Source organism: Astyanax mexicanus, chromosome 12 (genome assembly GCF_023375975.1).
Source record: "Astyanax mexicanus isolate ESR-SI-001 chromosome 12, AstMex3_surface, whole genome shotgun sequence".
In the NCBI taxonomy this organism is placed as follows: domain Eukaryota; kingdom Metazoa; phylum Chordata; class Actinopteri; order Characiformes; family Acestrorhamphidae; genus Astyanax; species Astyanax mexicanus.
Window position 1 is genome coordinate 16604357 of NC_064419.1, and position 23416 is coordinate 16627772.

Genomic DNA, 23416 nt, shown 5'->3' on the forward strand with positions numbered 1-23416 from the left:
GAAAACAGAGGGCAAAATAAATCGTTGAGATTATGTAAATATTTGAAAAGTAAATTTTACTCATCATTTTTTTCAGTGCAGATCTGATTTTTCTGTGCATTACTTGTCCAACACGAGCAGCCGTGATTCCTCTCTCTCTCAGGGAACGTTGTTGGTTAAAAGCTGATGAAATCGAGTGACGGGCCTTACCGAAGACCGTCTAATTGGTTCTGTACTCCTTCCCAGCACAGCCTCCGCTGTGTAATTTCTTTTGTTAGGGGACATCCCCAAAGGTGAGGCTCACCTTCCATCCTTTACACAAAGCTTTGCACCCCCCCGACCTCCCCCCCACCCTTCGTTGTCCATTTGCCCCGATCTATCAAACATTGCATCAGACAATAGCATGTTAATGCTCTGGAATCTTTTTTTTTTTTTTTTTTTTTTTCTGCTCGCTGGTTTTACTCTTTAAGACTTGTATTAGAGAGGGAAAAAAAGAGCTCAGGTTCAGAATGAGGGCGGGGGGGGGGGGGGGGTATTGTGTAAATCCTGCCCAATATCTGTGACTAAAGCCACAGGCCATCCTGAGTCTGTGTTTGCAGCTTTTCTGCCAATGCGAGATCTAATCAGCTGAAAAGCCTATTTTACAGGCTTCGCGACAGGATGTTTGCGCTGTGAGTAAATCTAAAAAAGAAAAAAAAAAAAAAAAGAAAAAAGTGTTATTAGCGGCCTGCAGACCTTGGGCCTGGAGTAAGCTCCTGCAGGAGTGTGATAGCGGTAATTCATTTCAGACATATTTGATTTCATTTGGAGTGATAAGACTGCGTTTTGTTACGTTACAACAGAAATGATTCGCTTAGTTCGTATTTGTCAGTTTCCAGTGTCATAGTCGGCCGTATTACTCCAGCTGCACTGTGCATAATGAAAAAGGCAACAGGAAATCATGTGATATATTCAGAGAGAAAACATTTACAGAGAATTTACAGAGATCTGAAAGTTAGGGCACAAAAAAAGGAGAGAGAAAGGTGTATGTCGTCACTGTCCAGTAAAAAAAAAAAACAAGTATGTCCAAAACTGCAACTTTACAGGAGAGAGAAAAAAACCTTCTAAACTTTAAATTGAAGTCAATTTAAAAAGAGTTTATTTCGGGTCATTTTGAAGAGTTTCTTTTGGTCCGTTCATCAAGAAATTTTGGCACAGCATAAGGGACAGTTTTTCTGTTTAAATTATGTAGTAAACAAAAAATCAACAAATTAGACAGTGGCAAAATAAATTAAGCAGAATGGAATTGGGTTCCTCTTCAAGTCTTCTTAAGGAGTTTCCCAAGGTGCGGTCATCCTTAGGGCCAATAAATACTTCTGCATCGAACCTACGCTATAGGCAACGTCTGTCCGGCAAGAGAGGTCTAGTTTTCTTTTTTTTTTTTTTTCACTTCACCAAAGATAAATATCATGATGAAGCTATTCAAACCAGTCAATAAAAACAATAGGAAAAGGGCAAAAGTGCTTTATGATGTTGTTTAATAAGAGACGTGTACAGTAAGGTTACTGTAGAGTCTCTTCCCAGTCCACAGCTAGTTGCTGAAGAAAGCTAGAGGATGTCTGTGCCGAACAGAAAAGCAGGGGGAATGATCCCCATAGTGCCACTGGTTCACCCATGGCAAGTAACAGCTTTGGATTTGTTAGCAAGGAGATGTTTCCACAGTGCGCAACATAATCAAGACGTTTACAACCCAGAGAACTTTAGCTAACCTAAGGTTTAAAGATGTTTTGAGGTTGTTTTGCTGCCTCGGGCGCTGTGTGCATTGACTAGGTGCAAGGTACCAAGGGATTTTGGGTCACAATATAGAGCCTGGCGTCAGAAAGCTGTCAGAAATCTTTGCATTCAAAGTCATGGGCCTTCCATCAAGACAATGACCCTAAACATACTTCAGGATTCTATTTCCCATTGGACACCTGTGGAAAGCTCTTAAATTTGCTGTTGGGAGAAGGCAACCTTTAAATATGAGAGAACTGGAGCAGTTTGCGGAAGAAGACTGGTCCAAAGTTGAGAGGGGTAAGAAGCGTGTGGATAAATATAGGAAGCGATTGATTTCAGTTTTTAAATTTTTTCCAAAGGGTGCGCAACCAAATATTAAGCCAAAATGAAATTATTTTGATTAAGATACTTAACAGAGAAGCTTAGCAGGAGTGTACAGCGTAGCTTATGTTAAACATGTGCTAAACATCTGAGGTAAAAAAAAAAAAAAAAAAGTTTTTTAGTAGGGATGCACTGAATATTTGGCAACCAAAATCCAAAAATATTTTGCAAAAAACAGAAATATCCAATAAAAAGTGGCAAACACAATAATTTCTATTGAATAATTGAAACTCATAGTGGTGTCTCCTGTAGCTGTTAAAATAAAGTGTTCAGCATCACGTACTATGCTTGGTATTAGTTTACTAGCTTCTTACACTTTTGAAAGATACTGTACAGCTGTAGTACAGGTAGTAAGACTAGCTGAGTTAGCTAGCTAGCATTCTTTGTGTACATTTCTCTCACCTGTTACAGTACAGTAGCACTGCCTGAGGTAAATGTATCAGTAGAATAGCACTGCTGGGGATTCAGAGTGGTCCAGCGGGCTATGCGCTACCACTATGATCAAGCCAAAATGAAATTATAGTGAAAAAACAAATACATATTTGTTTTTTCTAAGTTGTTTATGTTGTTTCCATACACACAAAGTAAAATAATTTGGCATGTTTATTACAAAACGTGCAATTGTTGCACTAATTTCCTCGGAGGGACACTTTCAGCAAGACTTGGATGGTTGATAGAATTGACAGGTTGTACCTATGGTCAGACCCACATCTGGGTTATTACAGTGAATGATTCAAACCATGTAATGAACAGTGTGTGTGTATGTGTGTGTGTGTGTGTTTGTAAGAGGCCGCACCGGGAGTCAGTGGAGCAGGGTCATATCGTCCCTGGTGTGGCCTTGGCAGTATACGCTGACACTGCAATGTCCAGCACAGCCAGCTGAGCGTCTTCCACAAATGACCCCATTCATCCTCGGCCTCTCACACCATTACACCCCGTGGCCTCATATCAGCGCCACATACATGCACTAACACCTGATCAATACGGCGGCGGATGGGCCGCGGGCTCAATCACTGGCTTCGGCTGGTGGTGCGGAGCTTTTATAGATCTATAGTGTCAGTAGAGTATATGGTAACTCCACTCTGACAGGAGAAGCTTTCGGTTTGGTTGAGTAGGGGACTGCCGATGTTTGTGTGTGTGTGTATGTGTGTGTGTGTGTGTGTGTGTGAGGGAGAGATAGAGTGTGCCTGTATTCCTCAAGGACATGTTTGTATACTAGGCCGGCTCTCTTGATAGCTTTGCTTGTAAGTGGAACTGGGTTAGTGTACGGTATGAGAGGGTCTTGAGGAGTCTTTGTTTACAGAGAAGCTTAGCAGGAGTGTACAGCGTAGCTTGTGTTAAACATGTGCTAAACATCTGAGGGGTAATACAATTTTAAAAATCTGTTTTTTTTTATTTATTTGGGATTCACTGAATATTTGGCAACCAAAATCCCAAAATATTTAGCAAAAAAACAGAAAAATCCAGCAAAAAAGGGCAAAAAAGCATGTTTGGCAGTGTCTTCCGTAGCTGTTAAAATAAAGTGTTCAGCATCACATACTATGTTTGGTATTAGTTTACTAGCTTCTTACACTTTTAAAAGATACTGTACAGCTGTAGTACATGTAGTAAGGCTAGCTGAGTTAGCTAGCTAGCATTCTTTGTGTAAATGTCACTCACCTGTTACAGTACAGTAGCACTGCCTGAGGTAAATGTATCAGTAGAATAGCACTGCTGGGGATTCCAAGTGGTCCAGCTCTCTCTCTCTGGGTGGGTAGATGGCGCTGTCTCACCACATCACTTCAAAGGGTGATGTCGATCAGCACAAGGCTGCGTCTGTGAGCTGATGTATTGGAACTGAGTCACTGCGCTTTCCTCCGAGCGAGCTGTGATGCTACTCGGCAATGCTATATCAGCAGCAGCTTTTATCGGAGGAGGCATGTGCTAGTCTTCGCCCTCTTGGTGTTGAGGTATCGCTAGTGATATGTGGAGGCCTAATGAGTGTGTTGGGAGAAAAAAAAAGAAAAAAAAAAAGAATAGCACTGCTGATGTAAATTTCTAACTAAAGTTGCACTGCTCAGAACAATGTATGATTAGCATAACGCTGCTAAATTTCCTCTAAAGTGGCTGTAATGCAGAATTTAAAAACATTTAAAAAGAAATTCTGTTGCATTTGCTTTCCATTTTTTTTGCAACTGCAACTGATCAGTCTTTTCTTTACATAAATAAACAATACATAAAATAATTTCTTTAATTTAGCCAGTGGTTTAGGTTAGATTTTTCTTTTTTTTTCTATTGGATTATTATTTTCTTTTTTTTTTCACCTCTCTTTGTGCTCTCATGGATGTAGGGCATGTAGGCTGCTGCTTTGCCAGAGCAGGTGCGCATGTTCCAGTGCTGAATGAGGACTAATTAGGATTCACTGAAAGATAGGCACGGGAGAAAAAGAAAAGGGAGGGGAGAAAGGAAGAAGAGCAAGAGAAAGGCGGTGTGCCGTGATAACAAAGGCAGGAAGGCAATAGCCAGAAACAAAAGCGGGGGGACTGTCTGCGTCTTCAGTCTTCTTAGAGCGCGGCTATAATCAAATACATGTTAAGATTAAAGCTCTTGATTAAAATCTTTTACAATAAGGATTCTTTTTTTTTTTTTTCACCGCTTCTCTGGTTAATTATTCTTGTACATGAATGGTGTTCATTACACAGACAGAGGAGACAGAGGGAAAGGAGAGAGATAGAGAGAGAGAGAGAGAGAGAGAGGGAGAAAGAGAGAGAGTCAGGCACTGATGAGGAAGTCTATAATCAATCTTAATGGCTCTTTACTGCTCCAAGGTTCATTATGAATATCAAGCAAACACAATGAGCTATCTTTCTCCCTCATATTGATCGCTATGCAAATTTACATACATTTGGAGCCGGCTGCTCTGTGCAGCGAGCAGAACCGCATGGTGTAATAACGCACTTTGTTAACCACAAAACATAACGGCACTTGTGAGAACACTTTCTGCTCATTGTTACCCCTGCACTCGTGGTGCCGGAGCAGCCGGCGCTCAGAAACACACACACACTTTTACACACACACACACACACACAGACGGCTTTCTGTTTAGCATCGTCTCTGTGAGGGGAAGTGCCACAGCACTGTTGAGTGTGTGTCAGTTGGTGTGTGTCGCTGTCATGTTGGGCGGCGAGTAAACACACAGTGTGTGCAGTGTGGTGTGTAAATACGAGAAGGCAGGTCTGAGAAACAGCACAAAAAACAAATTCATACCTACCGGCTCTCTTTCAGCACTGCCGCAGCACCCTGAGCACCCACCCCCATCTCTTTCTCTCTCTGTCTGTCCCTCTCTCTCTCTTTCTTTCTGTCTTTCTATCTCTCAGCTCTCTCGCTTCCTCGCTTTCTCTCCTCACAGACAGATACAGCTCCGGCCCACAGACGGCCGATGCTGGCTGTGTGTTGTTGCAGTGATATCATATAACATCACTCCGGGTCGCTGTCATAGAGCTTCTGCAGGTCATAGGGCATCCAGTGAACTCGCTGTTAAACTCGCTGCCTGCCTGCGTGCTCTGCTCAGCTCAGCACATGCTTAAAAACCTGCTTTAAAGCAAAATCATGAAGCAAATTTAGCTTAAAATTACAGCAGTAAAAACTATTGCGATGCTATACGCTTGTCTGTATTGTAATAGAAACAATAGCGACTCTATTATCACTAATATCTCCAAGCTTTGCACGCTGGCTGCTGCACTACGTAACTTGAGTGAAGCGTGGAAGGACATTGCACAACATAATTGCAGTTATATGTATTTGTGTGGAATCCTGTGGTATACCATATACTCTCTCAGTCCATAAAACAGAATGTCCAGAAATGCATGTGTAAAGTGTGTCCTATAACATGACTCAAATTTCTGCACATTCTGGAAAATAAAAAAAATAAAATAATAGAAAAATATGAACTTTTTAATTATCTTGTCATGTTCTCCTCCACCAGTCTTACACACTGCTTTTGGATAACTTTATGCCTTTACTCCTGGTGCATAAATCTCAAAATTCTTGAGATTTTTGATGGTTTGATGGCTTTGTATTTTCTTTAATCCTATTTTTTCAGAGCTGTATATCAGGGTGCTCATGTAACGTAACAAGAGTAATTTAAAAGAATATATCCAAGTTATATTATTGACTGATTGCACATCATATTCACAAATTACTGTCTGACCCTCTCCTTGTTCTTCTTTGGTCTCTCTGCAGGTCTGAGTATTCGCGGGGCACAGGAAGAAGACCCTCCGGACCCACAGCTCATGCGTCTGGACAACATGCTGTTGGCAGAGGGGGTCGCCGGGCCGGAGAAAGGTGGAGGATCGGCGGCGGCGGCAGCAGCGGCAGCAGCCTCAGGAAGCCCCACCGACAATTCCATCGAACACTCAGACTATCGAGCCAAACTCTCCCAGATCAGACAGATCTACCACACAGAACTGGAGAAATACGAACAGGTCAGATACACACATACACACACAAACAAACACACATATACATTTTTTTTCAGCACAGCTATAATTGTGGTATATTTTAAAAGCGTGAACCCTATGCAAGTCTGTAGTGTTAAAAGGAGGTGTCCTTTTTTTTCCTTTTACCCAGTAATTCAAAGCTTAGGAACAAATTGTTAGAATTTTTCTATTGAACAACACCAATGAAGTACAATTGAGATAGGTAGGATGGATTTTTACTTTCTGGACCTGGACCACCTATCTCTTTGTGTAAGTATCTATAGGTTTACATAGGATCTCCGGTGGATTTTGTGTTTTTTTAAAGCCTCTAGGATTAGGTCAGTGGCACATGTTGTAAAGTAACATATGACATTACAAAGACTATTATTAGACTATTATTAAAAATATTTTAAAACGTTTCTAACTGTTTTCCGTCTCACTGCCTCGCAGGGCTGTTAGCCAATCAGAGGTGATATATATGAATAGTCAAGAACAATGAGCAAGAGCCGAAATCCTATACTGGTATATACCGAAAAAACAACTCACATGGCATTCCTTCATACTAGAGACCACAACTAGACATTTTAAAATTGTTTAAAAAAACCCTGAAATGAGACCTTTAAGGGTTTGAGATAATAGTCGGGTAGTAAAATATATTTGTAACTGTAATGTTAGAAGAAATGAACTGTTATGATCCTGTTTTAGAACTATTGATTAGATCCTCGGATCTGATACGGCTGGATATAAAACTCTGCGTCGATATCAAACTGCGTACCGTCTAGACAGATTCGCACATGTGTGTGATGTCATGTACAGTGCAAGACTTATAATCAGAGTAACCATGATGTAAGCTCATGTATGTGTCTGATGTAATTGGGGAACCGGGACACTGTCGGCTCCTCTATAGTGTCGATGTCAAAGAGCAAAACCTCTCAGCCAAGGAAAATGTGCCATGCATCAAAATCTGATCCGATAGGTGGTCAGGAACTGTCCTTTACAGTCATTTTCAAGTGGAAGGCCTGAACTCCCCTGAACCCTCACAGCATATCTTCCTTTATTAATATTGAGCGGACTCTTTTACTTACTGAATGGAGAACATCTCCGAGTGTTGCTATGAAGTGCTGCCTCCTCTGCAGGGGCCGTGTATTGATTCTTTTAATAGAGCTGACATTCATTTTTTTATTCTTTGCCTTATCTATTTTTTAATAGCGACGTAATGAATACTTGATGATTGCGGATTGAAAGCTTTTCAATTACAGTCTCAGGAACAGACGTGGGTAGAGTAGCCCAAACATGTATTCAAATTATTGCTGCTAAAATATGATTATTTTTTTGTAAAATGTAAAATAATAATCAAAAATAAAATAAAATGAGTCTTTTTATCATTAATTAAATAAAAGTAAAAAAAAAATAATATATATATATATATATATATATAGTAAAATGAAGACTCAAGTTGTGAAATTGTTAAATAGTCAAAATAATAGTCAATAATCAAACTAATCCCAATGCCCAAACAAAAAGCAGCAATAGCCATTTTCAAACTCATATAAAAATGAATTTTAATGCTATTAAAAATACTTAGCAAATTTGAACTATATTACACTATATGGACAAAAGTATTAGGACACCTGCTCATTCATAATATTTAAAATCAGGGTGTTCATCCTTCTTTTGTTGGAGTAAATGTGTCTACTGTCCAGAGAAGACTTTTATTCTAGATTCTGGTAGAGCATAGTAAGCATTGCTGTGAGGATTTGATCGCATTCAATGACAAGAATAGTAGTATCATCTTCAAAATCAGGATGTTGGATAATCTTTACCCCACCACATCCCCAACTCATCCAATTAAATCAAATCAAATCAAATTTATTAGAAATTGTGCCAATAGGGTCGTGCTCATCTGCTTTATCTGCTCCAGAAGTTCTATTTAATTTAAAGTACTTCTCTAAAGAGGGTCTAGCTGTGTGTGCATTTGCATTTCTGTGTCAGTAATATGTGCAACTTAAAATAGTCTAATTGCTTTATTAGAAGGAGTGTTCACAAATAATAGTGCAAACAGTGTAGCTCAAAATATGATTAAAATATTTCCAATATATCAAAAGAATGTTTACTTTTAACTTCATGGATGAAATTCTCTAGTTTGAGCAGAAAGAATTGCTTCCTTTCACTGTTAGCTACTCACTCCATCCACTCACACACCCCATCAGCCAAATCCGGAACATACCACAGTCCGTTTCCTTAAGTTAGATGTTGAGAAAGATCCATATTTTTAGGTTAATAAAGCAGTATATGATATAAGTATTGGTTTTATAATCTGTAGAGGAAACTTTGCCTAGATATGGGGTCAGGGTTGCTCTCTTTCCACTGCTGTCGTTTGATTCTCGCTGCCCAAAAATTATTATAATGATCCTTTAACCACAGTGCACACTGGGACTGTGTTACATGTAGTTTACAACATATAAAACTTATGGTGCTTTATTGGTGCTTTTGATTAGAGTCACCAAACACACAGTTTATTGATAAAGGGGTAAGACTTACAGGTGTAGTCAGAGACAGGCAGGGTCAGAACCAAAACGGCAGCAATAGATAACAACAATACCAGAGTGAGCAAGCAAAGGATCATACACAGGAAAAAGGCTAGGCAAAAGGAGAAGTCAAAATACAGAAAATAAGTGTTGTGAACAGTAAACAACAGTACAAAGGGCAAAGCAAAAAAGAAATAGTCAAAAACACAAAAACAGGTTGATTACAAAAGATTAACAAACAAAAAAAAAACGCTTAGCCGAACAGCTAGTACACTAGATTCAGTACCAGTCGAGGAGCTACTGAAATCGAGGGGTGTATATATACTAACAGGACCAGGTGTGGGCAGTCAGAAGCTCGGAGAGCAGGAGCGCCATAGTGTCACGTGCTTAGCAGAGTCCAAAAGGTCTGGTGTAATGCATGCTGGGAGTTGGAGTCTTTAGTGTGTGTATCAGAGTCCAAAGCAGGCATACTGACAATGCCAGGACTGACAATTAGATAATGGATTTATTGTATCCAAATTGCATTTAAGTGAAGCAGACAAAATTAAATTTATTTAAATAGATATTTTTTTTAATTAAAAGAAACTTGCGGAACGTAACAGAGTAAACATTTTTACTACACAAATGTATTTATAATTATTTCATATACTCATACATGATGACAGGCTTAGTTCCTTTAACACTAAAATAAAGAAACTGATCTGTTCTTAGCCTTCCACTGGGTTTAATGCATCTAATTTACTCCCAGCTAAAGGAGGGAGTGCAGAGGGAAGCTCAGCCCTTTCCGCCCAGCGTAAATGCATCTTTCTTAAGGGTGTTCCCCTGGTTTTAATTATCTAAATGTAAATACTTAACGAATTTTACTCAGAGTAATGAGCTAAAGTGTGCACTACCTAAATTAGTTATTCTAATTAATCATGTATGAACTACTGGTTTAACGAAAAGCTGTTTAAATTCTCTGTGCGTTGGGCAAGTGCCAAATTGCAAATCGGCATTTGCATTCATAGATGACTTCACCTATTAGGCCGCTCAGCTTTAGTACTCAGCTCTGCTACAAACAGCGTGAGCTTTGGAAGAGCTGCTGCTTTCAACTCCATAAAAAAAACACTGATAGAGGCGTATAAAGAGGCTGATAAAAGCTCAGCGCAGCTGCGATGATAACGTTTCAACTGCTGTTTCTAAATCGTCTCAATCATCAAACAACTAAATATCCCATCATTTACAGGTTTTAACATTTGCACGCCTAATTAATCTTCTTAAAAATCTGAACAGCCACTTTACAGATAAACAACAGCAACAACAAGAGTGCAGATAAAACAATACTAAAAAAATTAATTCTGTGTTTTTTGTTTTTTTTTTCTGCAGGCATGTAATGAGTTTACGACCCACGTGATGAACCTGTTGCGGGAGCAGTCGCGCACACGGCCCATCTCACCCAAAGAGATCGAGCGCATGGTGGGAATCATCCACCGCAAGTTTAGCTCTATTCAGATGCAGCTCAAACAGAGCACGTGCGAAGCAGTCATGATCCTGAGGTCCCGCTTCCTCGACGCCAGGTCAGTGCTTGTGTTTGGTTTATGCTAGCGCATCTCAAAAAATGAGAATATCATTGAAAATTAGTTTGTTTCAGTAATTCAGTTTAAAATGTGAAACTCGTATATTTTAGTGTGGGCAGTGTGCCAAATCCTGCTGGAAAATGAAATCTGCATCTCTATAAAAGTTGTCAGCAGAGTGAAACTTCACACTAGACCTCAAGCAGCTTGAACTGTGGTTTTCTCCACTCTTCCTCCAGACGTTCCAAATGAATGAAATGTAACATTTTCTGATGATCAGTGATGGTTTGGAAAGACATGTCATCTGCTGGTGTTGATCCACTGTGTTTTTTTAAGTTCTTATCAAAATCTTACAGCACTTCATGCTTCCCTCTGCTGACAACTTTTATGGAGATGTGGATTTCATTTTCCAGCAGGACTTGGCACACTGCCCACACTGCCAAAAATACCAATTGGTCTTATATAGCTAATATTCACATTTTCTGAGAAACTGATCTTCGGGTTTTCAATGGCTATAAGCCATAAACATCAACAATAAAATAAATAAATGCTTGAAATAGAACACTCTGTGTGTAATACATCTATACAATATATGAGTTTCACTTTTTTTAACTGACTTTGTGAAATAAAGTAGCTTTTCAATGCTATTAATTTTTTTTTTTAGATGCACTAGTGTATGTGTACTTTTCTAAACCTATTTGTTTATGATTATGGGAAGTAGTTTAATAGAACATCAACTTAAGGAACTACTTTTGGTTGTCCAATAATTATAAATTAATAAAATAATTAATCAATTTTAACCTGTATATCACTTAAAACGATGTCCCGACCAAATTTCAAGAGTATTATCCTTTAGTGTATCACATCATTTCTTTTGTCTGGAATTTAACTGTGTGTGTTTGAGTTATCCTGCTCAGGAGAATAGTGATTTTTTTATGTCCTGGTCTCTCGTTTAAGCATTGTTCTTTTAAGCAACTCTTCCAGAGTAGAACATTTTTTGAACAAGTTTGTTGAAGCTTTAAGCAAGACCGTAGATTTTCCCTCTGTCAGTAATATTTCACTCCTAGCTGAAGTGCGGCTTCAGATTTTCCCCCACACCTGCTTGATCTAACATTTGACTTCCACACTAAGAGAAGTTCCACTCCAAAATTCATCCATTAGTGAGAGAGAGGCGACGTGCTGCAGTGAGGAGAGCTTTCCTGCAGCCTACAGGCCTTTCCATTCAGCACCCGCCATGCTAAGCACCTGAAAGCACTTCGGATTTCGGCTACGCAGGAATGAAGTCATTTGTGTTCGGTGGGTAGGAGGTCATCAGCAGGCGGTCCAGATTACAGTAATCACAAACAGTTGGTGCAGGAGGTCTAGAGAGGTCTAGAGAGAGAGAGAGAGCGATAGAGAGAGGGAGAGAATAAGTGCAGTAAAAGGTTGTGGGGGAATGCTCAATCGGAGCGGAAGCGCTGTCATTGGGCCAGTTCTGGCTCTTGTGTGAAAGGCAATAAACAAGGCGAAAGAAGACAGTGGCTCAGCAGCAATAGGCCTGCGGCACTGAGGGGAAGCGGGGGTGAAGGGGGAGCGGGGTGTAAGCTGCGGTCTGTTGAGGGCCGCTAGACTGAGCACAGCTCCTTCAGGCCAGTTCCTGGTACTTGAGGAACAGTGCTCAGCTGGGCATGGTCTGATTTCTCTAATGTCTTGAAATACAGCCCCAACTGAGCCTGTAGTCCTGTGGTTCAGGGACAGGAAGTCTGTCTGCACTAAACGCTGCACATTACACGCTTGGTCTAGAGCCTGTTCAGCGGTACGCGTGTGTGTGTGGTAATGGTGTGATTATGATGTGTCTGTGTGTTTATGGCCGCACATTGTTTCAGATGAGGGATCCTCCAAGTTCAAAGGCCTAGTTTTCTCTGTAAGGGAATCCTTCTTCCCTCAATATCACTCTAATTGGGGGCCATCAAGCTGCCGGCGCTCAGAGGGAGCAAAATTGGCCTTGCTCCCTCCAGGTGGGTAGATGGCGCTCTCTTCCCACATCACTAAAAAGTGATGTCCACAGCACAGGGCGTCTGTGAGCTGACGTATCAGAACTGAGTCGCTGCGCTTTCCTCCAAGCGTGCTGTGATGCTACTCGGCAATGCTACAGCATCAGCAGCAGCTCGAAAAGAAGCAGTGGCTGGCTTCACATGTATCGGAGCGGGCATGTGTTAGTCTTCGCCCTCCTGGTGTGTTGGGGTATCACTAGCAATAGGGGGAGTCCTAATGAGTAGGTTGGGTGATTGATTGGCCGTGTAAATAGGGGAGAAAATGGAAAAAATCACTCGCTAATCTCCGCCCTCTCCTTCTCCTCCTCCACTCAGACGGAAAAGACGGAACTTCAGCAAGCAAGCCACGGAGATCCTAAACGAATACTTCTACTCCCACCTCAGCAACCCCTACCCCAGCGAAGAAGCCAAAGAGGAACTGGCCAAGAAGTGCAGCATCACAGTATCCCAGGTGAGACTGGAGATTTCATTCAGTTCCCTTTTTGACCCAAACACACAGACCCTTGGTTTAGTAGGACAATAGAGCCACAATAAAGCTTGGATCCTTTAAACGTGAATAAAGTCCTAAGGCGAATGCTCCTTATGAATAATACCCTCTTACAAAACAGCAACAACAACAAAAAAAACTGTAAGGGTTCTTTGTAACTGTGTTAGGAAAACTGGCCTTGGTTTCCTTAAAGTTTTTATTTTATTTTATTTGTATTGTCAATCCAAGAATCATTTATGCAACTAAATACTACTTATGATAGCAGGGAAAGCATACACTCACTGAGCACTTTTTTTGGAACATGATACTGTATTTGGACGGGAACACAAATTTTGCCTCGTCATAAGTCTTTGTATGACACCTTATTGAACCTAAAAAAGAAGCCCTTAAGCTTCGATTTAAGTTTACATTTTTAACAAGCATATTGCATATTTAGTGTTTAATAAAATCATTACATCATTGGCTTAAAACTACATTGATTATTTATATTACTTAGATGTAAAACCTTTGCAGTCAATGACCAACATCACAAAATGCTGAGTTTCCTGTGTTGAGAGTCTTTGTCAGCAGTTTACTGAAGTCATCTTCAGGAGCTGCTTATTGGTGGGTTTTTCTGTTTTAGCTGTGTTGACATTAGGTAAAAAGTTGAGTTCATTGTGTAAGAACATCCTATTGCTTCTAATGCATTAATTGGATTGGTTTCATGGGTTTGGTTGAGTCAGTATCCATATATATAATAAAGCTGATATAATAAAGCATTTTACTGAATTTGAGCAGAAAGAATTGCTCCATATACATCTGATTTCATCCTGGCATCCATACTTGCCCATAACAGTGCCTCCACCATGTTTAACAGATAAAGTGATATGCTTCGGATCCTGAAACGTTTCTTTCCATCACCATGCTGAAGTTAATCTTGGTTTTATCTTATCTTACGCCCTGCTAACAATCTATTTTCACATCTAGCGCCTGCATCGATTAAATAGCGAAGCCGATTACGAATATATCTGCACCGATGGGTATGGTGGTCTGGCATATTGCTATCTTGGTGGTGGAAAACAGAGGCGCTTCACTGACTGAAGTGACAGACGTTTATTGCTATCTTAGTAATAAACCTTCACAGCATGAACAAGCAGGTTTGTGCCCTCTGCTGAGCAATCTGCCAAAGTCAAAGCACACCTGGCTCTTAATGATAGCCTCCTTTATTTGCATCTATTGGATTATGTAAAAAAATCTGAAAGTTTAATCTTATTCCATTTATTAATCCTTATTGCTTTATTTCAAATCCAATGAGGTGTTGTACAAAATGAGGCAAATTGCAAAAATTGTGTCACTGTCCAAATACTAATAGACTTAACTGTATACTTGCTCTCAAAACACTGTCAGTTCTTTTGGCACAGATTCCACAAGATGCTGGTGCACGCATCTCCTGTTCTGGTCTGGAGGTGTTCAGTTAGATTCAGATGTGGAAGTCCAGTAAAGAACATTTAAAGAATGGTAAATTGTGGTCATGAATGGATGCACATGGTCAGCAACAACATTTAAATAGACTGTGGTATTCAGGCGATGATTGATGGGTATTAAAGGGCTCGAAGTGTGCCAAGAATACATTCCCCACACCATTACGCCAGCCTTGACTGCTGACACAAGGCAGGTTGGGTCCATGGATTCATGATGTTGACACCATATTCTGACCCTACCATCTGTGAGCCTCAGCAGAAATCCTTCAAGCCGGGCTGTTTTTCGGGTCTTTAGCCGACCGGTTTCGGTGAGCCTGCAGCTTCAGATTTTTGCTCTTGGCTGACAGAATTTAAACCTTGTAGAAAACCTTGTTTTGCCAGAGGTTGGATGAGTTGTGCATTCTGAGATGCTTTTCCGCTCACTGTAGTAGTCCTAAGTTTTCTGTAGACCTTTCACGGCCTTATTGCGCCGTTCTGAGTGACCTCTAGAGTGTCGATGTTGTGCACATCAGTCCCAGGTGATCAGCAGTTATTTATATAAATACGTAAACCAGCCCATCTCGTGTAACAGTCATGCCATTCTTAGAATCACCAGGATCATATTCCCCTATTCTGATGGTGAACATTAGTGTGAACATGATCTGAAGCTGCTAATTGGCTGATTCGTTGTTTTATTAAAAACTACACTGGAAAAAATGATGCGTAACATTTTCTGCATTTGCTTTTTTTAAGTAAATTTAATTTCATGTTAATTTAAGTAACTTTAACTCAGTATCAAGACTTATATGTTATATAGAGTAAATAAGTGAACTGAACTTCAGTCAATCCTTTCTTTTAGTAAACTTTACTTAATTAATTACAATTACTTCATTTATATTACTCAAATAGTCTATGATACATAATATATTAAAATTCCTGAAATGTAAATATTTGTAGTTAAAACACATATTACACTGTCTCAACACATGGATGGCATTGAATGTATTACATGTATTACAAGCCATCCATTCGTTGAGACAGTGAGACTTGGTCTGTTACAAAATAAATCTTTGAAATTATGTAAATATTTGAATGTGTGCTTTAACTAAATTATATAGAATAATATTGTATAAATTAAGTAGATGTAATAAGGTAATACTGCATGCAGAAATTAAGTTCACTAAAAGAAAGGATTAATTCAGCAAAAAAAAAAATAAGTAAAGTTTACTAAAAGAAAGGATTGACTGAAGTTCATTTAAGCCTTGAAACCGAGTTGAAGTTACTTAAATTGACATGAAATTAAATTTACTTAAAAAAAGCAAATGCAAAAAGTTGCAAAAGTTTTTTTAAGTAAATTTTACGCATAATTTTTTTAAGTGTACAGTATGTGCATAAATGTTTCTAATAAAGTGCTCTGTGAGTGTCTACGAACATTTAAAGCTTAGAGCTGAATGGAGAATGTATCTGGGTTGCCATGTGTGAGAGTCTAAGAGTGGGTCCTAAACTAGATTCCTCCTACACACTCTACCTCTCTCATTTCCCTTTTTTTCCTCCTCCTGTCCTCCATCCCTACTGTCCTTCATCCATTGAACTTTTAAGGGAAGCGCAGAGTCTTCCTCAGCCTGTAGCCACTGCATCTGCTCTTGTGCCACTGTTTATTGTAGCTCACCTTAGCCTCTACTTGTTAGCTGTGTGAGTGTGTTCTGCATGCGTGTGGATGCGACGTCCATTATGAATGATTGAATGCGTATAGCACCATCAAAGTAGTGAATTTTCCCACTCTGTGTAAGCACTAAGTTAACATACACCTGAAGGCAATACTATCCCCCTCACCCATTTCCCCACAGACCAAAAAAAAAAAAAAATCAGAAATTTTATTACACGAAGCCACAGAGGTGGTCTTTTTTTTTTCTTAATGTCTACTGTTAGCCTACAGGTCTCAGTATACACCACTGGAATTCTCTGTGATATGCAAATGTCTTTTTTTTTCTGTGGGGAGGGGGTTGTGGAGGGCTGTTGGGAGTCAGATACTGTAAAAGCCGTTTTTTTTTGCCTTCAGGGGGTGGGAAGCACCATCACAGTGGCACAGGTATGTCATGATTTCTCCTGCTCCGCTCTTGTTTTTGGTCTCTTCTTTTGCCTTCTGTTTCTTTTTTATTCCTAAAAAAATCTTCTTTATGTGTGTTCACTGACACCTTATATTACATTCACCCCACCCACAAACCCACCCACCCAGTCCACTGACCTACTGCTACTGACTGCTCTGAACACACTGAGCAAAGCAAATGTGATCAGTACAATAATAAATGGGTCAATATTAATATAATGTGACTTTTGTGCTGCAGCATACAGCTCTGGAAAAAAAAATAAGAGACCACTTAAAAACATAGAGTTTCTTAGATTTTACCAAATTGAAAACCTCTGGAATATAATCAAGAGGAAGATGGATGATCAGAAGCCATCCAACCAAGCTTAAGTGGCATACAGTTATCCAAAAGCAGTGTGTAAGACTGGTGGAGGAGAACATGCCAAGATGCATGAAAACTGGGATTAAAAACCAGGGTTATTCCACCAAATATTAATTTCTGAACTTATAAAACTTGATATAATTATGAACTTGTTTTCTTTGCATTATTTGAGGTCTGAACGTTCTGCATGTTTTTTGTTATTTCAGCCATTTCTTATTTTCTGCAAATAAATGACAATATTTTTATTTGGAATTTGTGTGAAATGTTGTCTGGAGTTTATAGAATAAAACAACAATGTTAATTTTACTCAAACATAAACCTATAAAAAGCAAAATCAGAGAAACTGATTTGAATCTGACCTGAACTGAAGTGGTCTCTTAATGTTTCCCAGAGCTGTAGACTTTTCTCAACTATCAGTCACATGTCTTATCAACACACCACTAGTGACTGTGAGCAAGATCACTGTATCTTCTAAGGTTTGATGATCTAAGCTAACAACACTGTGTAGCAATACAATTTTCATCATTTACTCTTAATGAACACATTATTTCACATATAAAGGATTGTTAGGTACTTTTTGTACATTTATAGTACATTCTTTAATGTAGAGGTGGGTCACATCCTCAATGCTGCCTGGTTAACCCATAAGAGCCCAGATCTAGTTTTGAATATACAGTGACATATTTGATTCAGTTAAATTAATTGAGCATTTATTGTTTTGTTTTTTTGTTGTTTGTTATTGTTGTAAAGAGGTCACATGTTTACTCCTCTATATATTATAAGTTATTAAAATTTCAATTCATACACACATATACACACAGTCACACAGTGCCTAGTTTGTCACCTTGTGACCGAGTTTCCATATTTTTTTAAAGTGTTGACATGGGCTCTTATGGATTAAATGAAATGATTCTGGTTAAATAACATCATTTTAATCTTTGATATGAGTGATGTCACAACCTTCACACTTTTATTTTTAAGGGACTGAACACACTTGCTGCTGCATGTTCAGCACTAAATAATATTATTTTCACTTATTATATTTATGTATCATATTGTCTCCATACTTAGCTGAGATAAAGCTTAAGCTGTCCATCTTGTCATAGTAAAATATCACAGTGTCATGCTGGAAAGAGATGCTAGGGTAAGGCAAAAATTGAGAGTGTGAAACAAAAACAAGTTGTTAACAAAAGGCAATAAACAAAGGAAACGTGTTGTAGAAGAACTAGATATTTAGTTTCAATACACAACAGGGAACAGAGCAAACTGAGGGTTATTTATGCTAGACAGGCCAGGTGGAAACAATCAGTAACTGGGGGAGCAGGAACGCTGAATTGAAATCTCTGAGTAGTTCAGACTCCAGAGCAGGCAGACTGACAGCGTAAGAACTGACACACAGTAATTAAAATAATTTCTAACTACATTTTAACAAATGCCAATTTTCACTAAAATTGTCCACCCTGTCATTGTCTCCTTTTTGTTTCTGTTCGTGAATGTATCCACTCTGTCATAGCAAGTTGCACAACAGGACATAATAAAAAAGTGATGAAGCAAAATATGGAAAAATATTATTTCTGTTTATTTTATTTTTTTTTAGATTTGAGGGACAAAAGACACAGTATTCTGATAGTGACCCATATATGTTTCAAATGAATATCTAATATCTAGCACACAACAGTCACTCTTGCATTTTATCATAGAATTTTCATTCCACAAGATCAGGTATATATTATAGCTCCCCTCAGACCTGCTCATGTTTGTATTTTATGTTATTATTATTATTATTATTATTATTATTAATATTTGCCCATATTATATACCACATATCTCAAAGGCAAATTGATTGTTTTGTATTGTTAATGATTTAAGATATACATTATATAGTCCCAGTTATTCTGTGTTGCACAGATGTGCTGTCTCTGATATGCTGAAGTGTGGGATCTCACTTAGTTTTGTGTAATAATAGCTTTTGTTACATGGCTATGTGCTAGAGGACTATTGCGCTTTAAAGGTCTTAGTTAATGAGGTTACCATAGAAACTAGACAGCCAATCAAAGAGCATTAGGAATTAAAAGGGCTCTTGCAAAAGTCACTTGAAGTCAACTTGAAGAGCCCTTAGCATTTAGGGCATCTGAACTGTCCAAGATTTAGAAAGCATTTAATGTAAAAAAAAAGCCTCAGACTTGTAGCCAGATAAACTCAAAACTGGAAACCACCAGAGATTTGCAGTTGGTTGTTTTTAACCCTTAGAACCCTGCGGGCGGATTTTCCATCCAAAATCGCACCTTGTGTTCTCAGCTTAACTACTCAGGAATCCCTTCACACATAAACATAATCCATATATGGTTAGAAAGGGCGGAACTTACTCTTTCTAAAAATAGCGATTACATCCCAGTGCGGTAAAGCTAAATCTACAAGAAACCCATTGAGAAAAAAACACCTAAAAAAAGTGAGATCTCCTTCCCCAACCAATATTACTTACCTTTAGTGCTTCAAACATATTTCTATGATGTTTCAAACCAAATAATATCAGTAAATAATGACTCAAAAGTGTCCACAGAAAAAGTGTGAAACTACCTGCTTTACTCAAACTAAAGCTAGGTATGGTGTGCGCACTACTTTATATAGTTTTTATTTTACTTGGACATTTTTACTAAGTAGTTATTTTGCACTAAACATTTTTATTTATTTAGATTAAAAAGTTTACATTTTTGTATTTATAGTTTTCTTTGTGTGTTCTGATTAAAATACTGAAAGGCATAGGCTGCTCTGAGTGTCAGGTTTTTAATAATCTACATGTATCCTATAGGTGTGATTATTAAAAAAAAATAAATCCGCCTGATGCTCTCTCTCCATGTATTTTATCAAAGTAATAATTAATAAGCCATGTAATTAACTATCATCAATGATCTTATGCTTTTTTAACTCATAAACACTCTAGTCTAACCATTTTTAAAAAGATGTCTTAGGCGTGAATATATTTAAAGTCTATACATTCAAAAATAAGTTTAAAAAAAACAAGCGCTTGGTAAAATTTTAACCAAAACATGAACAGTTCCAGGAAAATATCACAATTCTGCTTCCTTTTACATTTTAAATGATTAAAATTTTGAGCAGCCGTATGGCTTCTGGAGTAAAAGTGCTCATGGCATGTTGAAACTGACAAAAATGAAGAAAAAACACCCCAAAACAGTCTTGGGTTCAAAGGGTTGAAGTACAAATGCTAGCAATGCTGTATAGTAAATTTCTTCTTCTTTTTTAAACAAAGAGCAATAAGCTGAGAAAACAAGGCACTTTCCGGAGTTAGCCAAGGCCAAATTAGGCACCCGAAGCCAAAGCATTGTTTGGGTACTGATTGTTAGTGATGTGAATGTGCGTAATGGTGTTGTTATGAAATTTAGCCCCCTTTATCAGTCACTGGTTCAAGTTAGCGCACTGAGATGTCCTCATTATCTACCCTGCTCTCTGGAACGAGCAGCACCACGGCCACGTGCCAGACTTTTGTGATGTGCCGGGGCCTTAAATGATATTGTTTCTGGAGCCTGAGCACTGATTGGGAGTGATTGTGCACATTGGTCATCCAGGGATAGGACTGTGACAGGAGAGTGAGCGGAACCAGACGTGCAAATGAGTAGGCCCAAAGATTGGCACTGCCACCCAATTAGGTTGCTTTCTTCCGCTATGATACACTCGAGGTTCAAACCGGTGACACCTATCAATATTTCAGCTCATTATACATGTAGCTGAGCCTGGCCTCGGGTTAATGTGTTAACTATTAATGCAAGTACTTTCATTATTGATAATATCTGTGGTGTAAGCCACTGAAACCACCAGCGGTGTGTGTGTGTTTGTGTGTTTGCTTAGGCTGTAGCAATCGCCATGGACGAAGTGGGCTAAGATTTACTCGTAGTGATATTTGGATGTTAGCTTTTAATATATATATATATATATATATATATATATATATATATATATATATATATAGCTAATGAAAATGTGCAGCTTCTGAGCACTATGGCTACGTTCACATTACAAGCCACATTGCTCAAATCCAATTTTTTGCTCAGATCGGATCTTGATGATCCACATTCATAAAAGTAAGTGACCTGCGCACATTGATATGTGTATAAACGTCTCCTTCTTCTCCAACAACAAAAAAACTCATATTTGAGAGATGACTCGTAGCTTTATAAAGGTGAAATGGATGCGTTTGTTAGCAGCTCATATGTGGATCATCTTTTGCTGGAGTGGAGAGTAAACAGCAGGTCTGAAGTACCTTCTCAGGTCGAGGATGTGAAAAAAGGCCAGGCTGCTTGCTTTTGCTGTTTTTTTACACCAAGAGATGTGTGGGTACGAGAGAGAAGCATGTAGCGCAGCGTAAAAGCTAAAAAAAAAAAAAATGCATGAATTCCGACCACATATGAAAGTGACTCAAATCTGATTTGAAAAAAAAAAAAATTTATTGGATTTGGCATGTTTACACAGTCATGAAAAAAATTTGATCTGAGCAACAAATTTTGATTTTTTTGGATTTGAGTCACTTCAGCCTGATAATGTGAACGTAGCCTGTGATTCACTTCTGATCTGTGTGATCTTTTTCTCCACATCAAATCTCTCGTAATATAACTTTAAAAATGTTATATTGAATTTAAATATACAGCTCTGTAAAAAAAAAATTAAGCGACCACTTCAGTTTCTGAATCAGTTTCTCTGATTTTGCTATTTATAGGTTTATGTTTGAGTAAAATTAACATTATATTTTTTTCTATAAACTACAGACAACATTTTTCCCAAATTCCAAATGAAAATATTGTCATTTAGAGCATTTATTTGTAGAAAATGAGAAATTGCTGGAATAACAAAAAAGATGCAGAGCTTTCAGACCTCAAATAATGCAAAGAAAGCAAGTTCATATTCATAAAGCTTTAAGAAATCAGAAATCAATATTTGTTGGAATAACCCTGGTTTTTAGTCACAGTTTTCATGCATCTTGGCATGTTCTCCTCCACCAGGCTTACACACTGCTTTTGGATAACTTTATGCCTTTACTCCTGGTGCAAAAAATCTAAATTCAAGCAGTTCAGCTTGGTTTGATGGGTTGTAATCATCCATCTTCTTTCTTGATTATATTCGAGAGTTACAATCTCATAATTTTAAGTGGTCTCTTTGCTATATCCTGTGATGCTTAAATCTAAGATGAAACCGAAACTTTGCTCTTTTGCATGTGCATATAGCAGTATAGCAGTATAGCAGCTCAAACTATTTAGACTCAATTTCAAATATGGGCCAAATAAAAAAAAAATAGTGTCAACAGCCTAAAATAACAGCAGATTTGGTAAGAAAATAATTAGATCTGGGCCACTTTTACCTGCTGTGTAATCGCAGACTTCTTCAGGTCATAGTCTTTTAGCCGTGTGTGTGTGGGGGGGGGGGGGTGTATGTGTTAACAAAACTCCACACACCCCCTTCACTTAAGAGCGGTAATATAAATCTGGTGGTATTGAAACCTGGGGAAGATCATCTATTCCTTTTCTGTGACTCTAGAAGCGTATTGACCCAGGCTTGGAGGTGGAGAGGCGGTGAATTATTTACTAGATGCATACAGTCTGTCCTCTCCACTGGGCAGGGGAAAACAAACCTGGTGTCGGGTTGAAGGCACACAGCAGTACTACATCACTGGAACATTCTCCTCATTCCAGTTCCTCAGCAGAGGTCAGGTGTGCAGTAGTAATTCAGCCTAGTGGCCGGTGTTGCATGCAGCACTGAGCAGTCGATTGAAAGCATGCTCCAGCACTAGATAAGGTAAGGGTGCAGGGTGTATGGAGTCTTCCTACTCTTATCACCACTGTGTTTGGTGCAGAGGACTCAGCTATTGCATGTACACACGTTTACACACACGTTTACACACACACACACACACACAAACAAATACCTACTACTTTACTAAACCTCATTACAATAACAATCAAGAGCAAACTCTCAGCATCACACTGTGGTGAAACACAGGCATGTCTCATCAGCTCTCAACAGAATCATCAGGAGGCAAAATGAGATTTGTAAATGGTTGCATGTATAATTCCATCCTATTAAAAGCACATTTTAGAATGTGTATAAGGGTTTAAATAGGATTATGTGAAACTCTATATTTGTAACTCTACATCCTGCTGATTTATTTATTTATTGTTTTACAGCAATAGCAAAGTTCCCGCGGGTCCTTAAAAAGTCTTAAAATGTCTTAAATTAAAATATGGATAAATAAATAAGATCTTATATTGTCTTAAATTTACTATAAGTATAACATTTAGCTGTAGGTATAAAAATTGTAGATGGTGCGTC

At 38.6% G+C, this 23416-nt stretch overlaps 1 protein-coding gene across 10 annotated transcripts in view; it reads left to right on the forward strand.

Moving 5' to 3' along the window:
* pbx3b (pre-B-cell leukemia homeobox 3b) overlaps positions 1 to 23416 on the forward strand; it is a 113118-nt gene that overhangs the window by 74033 nt on the left and 15669 nt on the right. For 5 of the 10 annotated variants that reach the window (XM_022670736.2, XM_022670739.2, XM_022670733.2 and 2 more), the window contains 4 exons: positions 6337 to 6578; positions 10466 to 10656; positions 13002 to 13137; positions 16672 to 16701. In XM_022670736.2, coding sequence (XP_022526457.1) covers positions 6337 to 6578; positions 10466 to 10656; positions 13002 to 13137; positions 16672 to 16701 — 599 coding nt within the window. The remainder of the gene's footprint in view (positions 1 to 6336; positions 6579 to 10465; positions 10657 to 13001; positions 13138 to 16671; positions 16702 to 23416) is intronic. The other 5 variants (XM_022670734.2, XM_049485889.1, XM_022670735.2 and 2 more) reach the window with 1 other exon arrangement.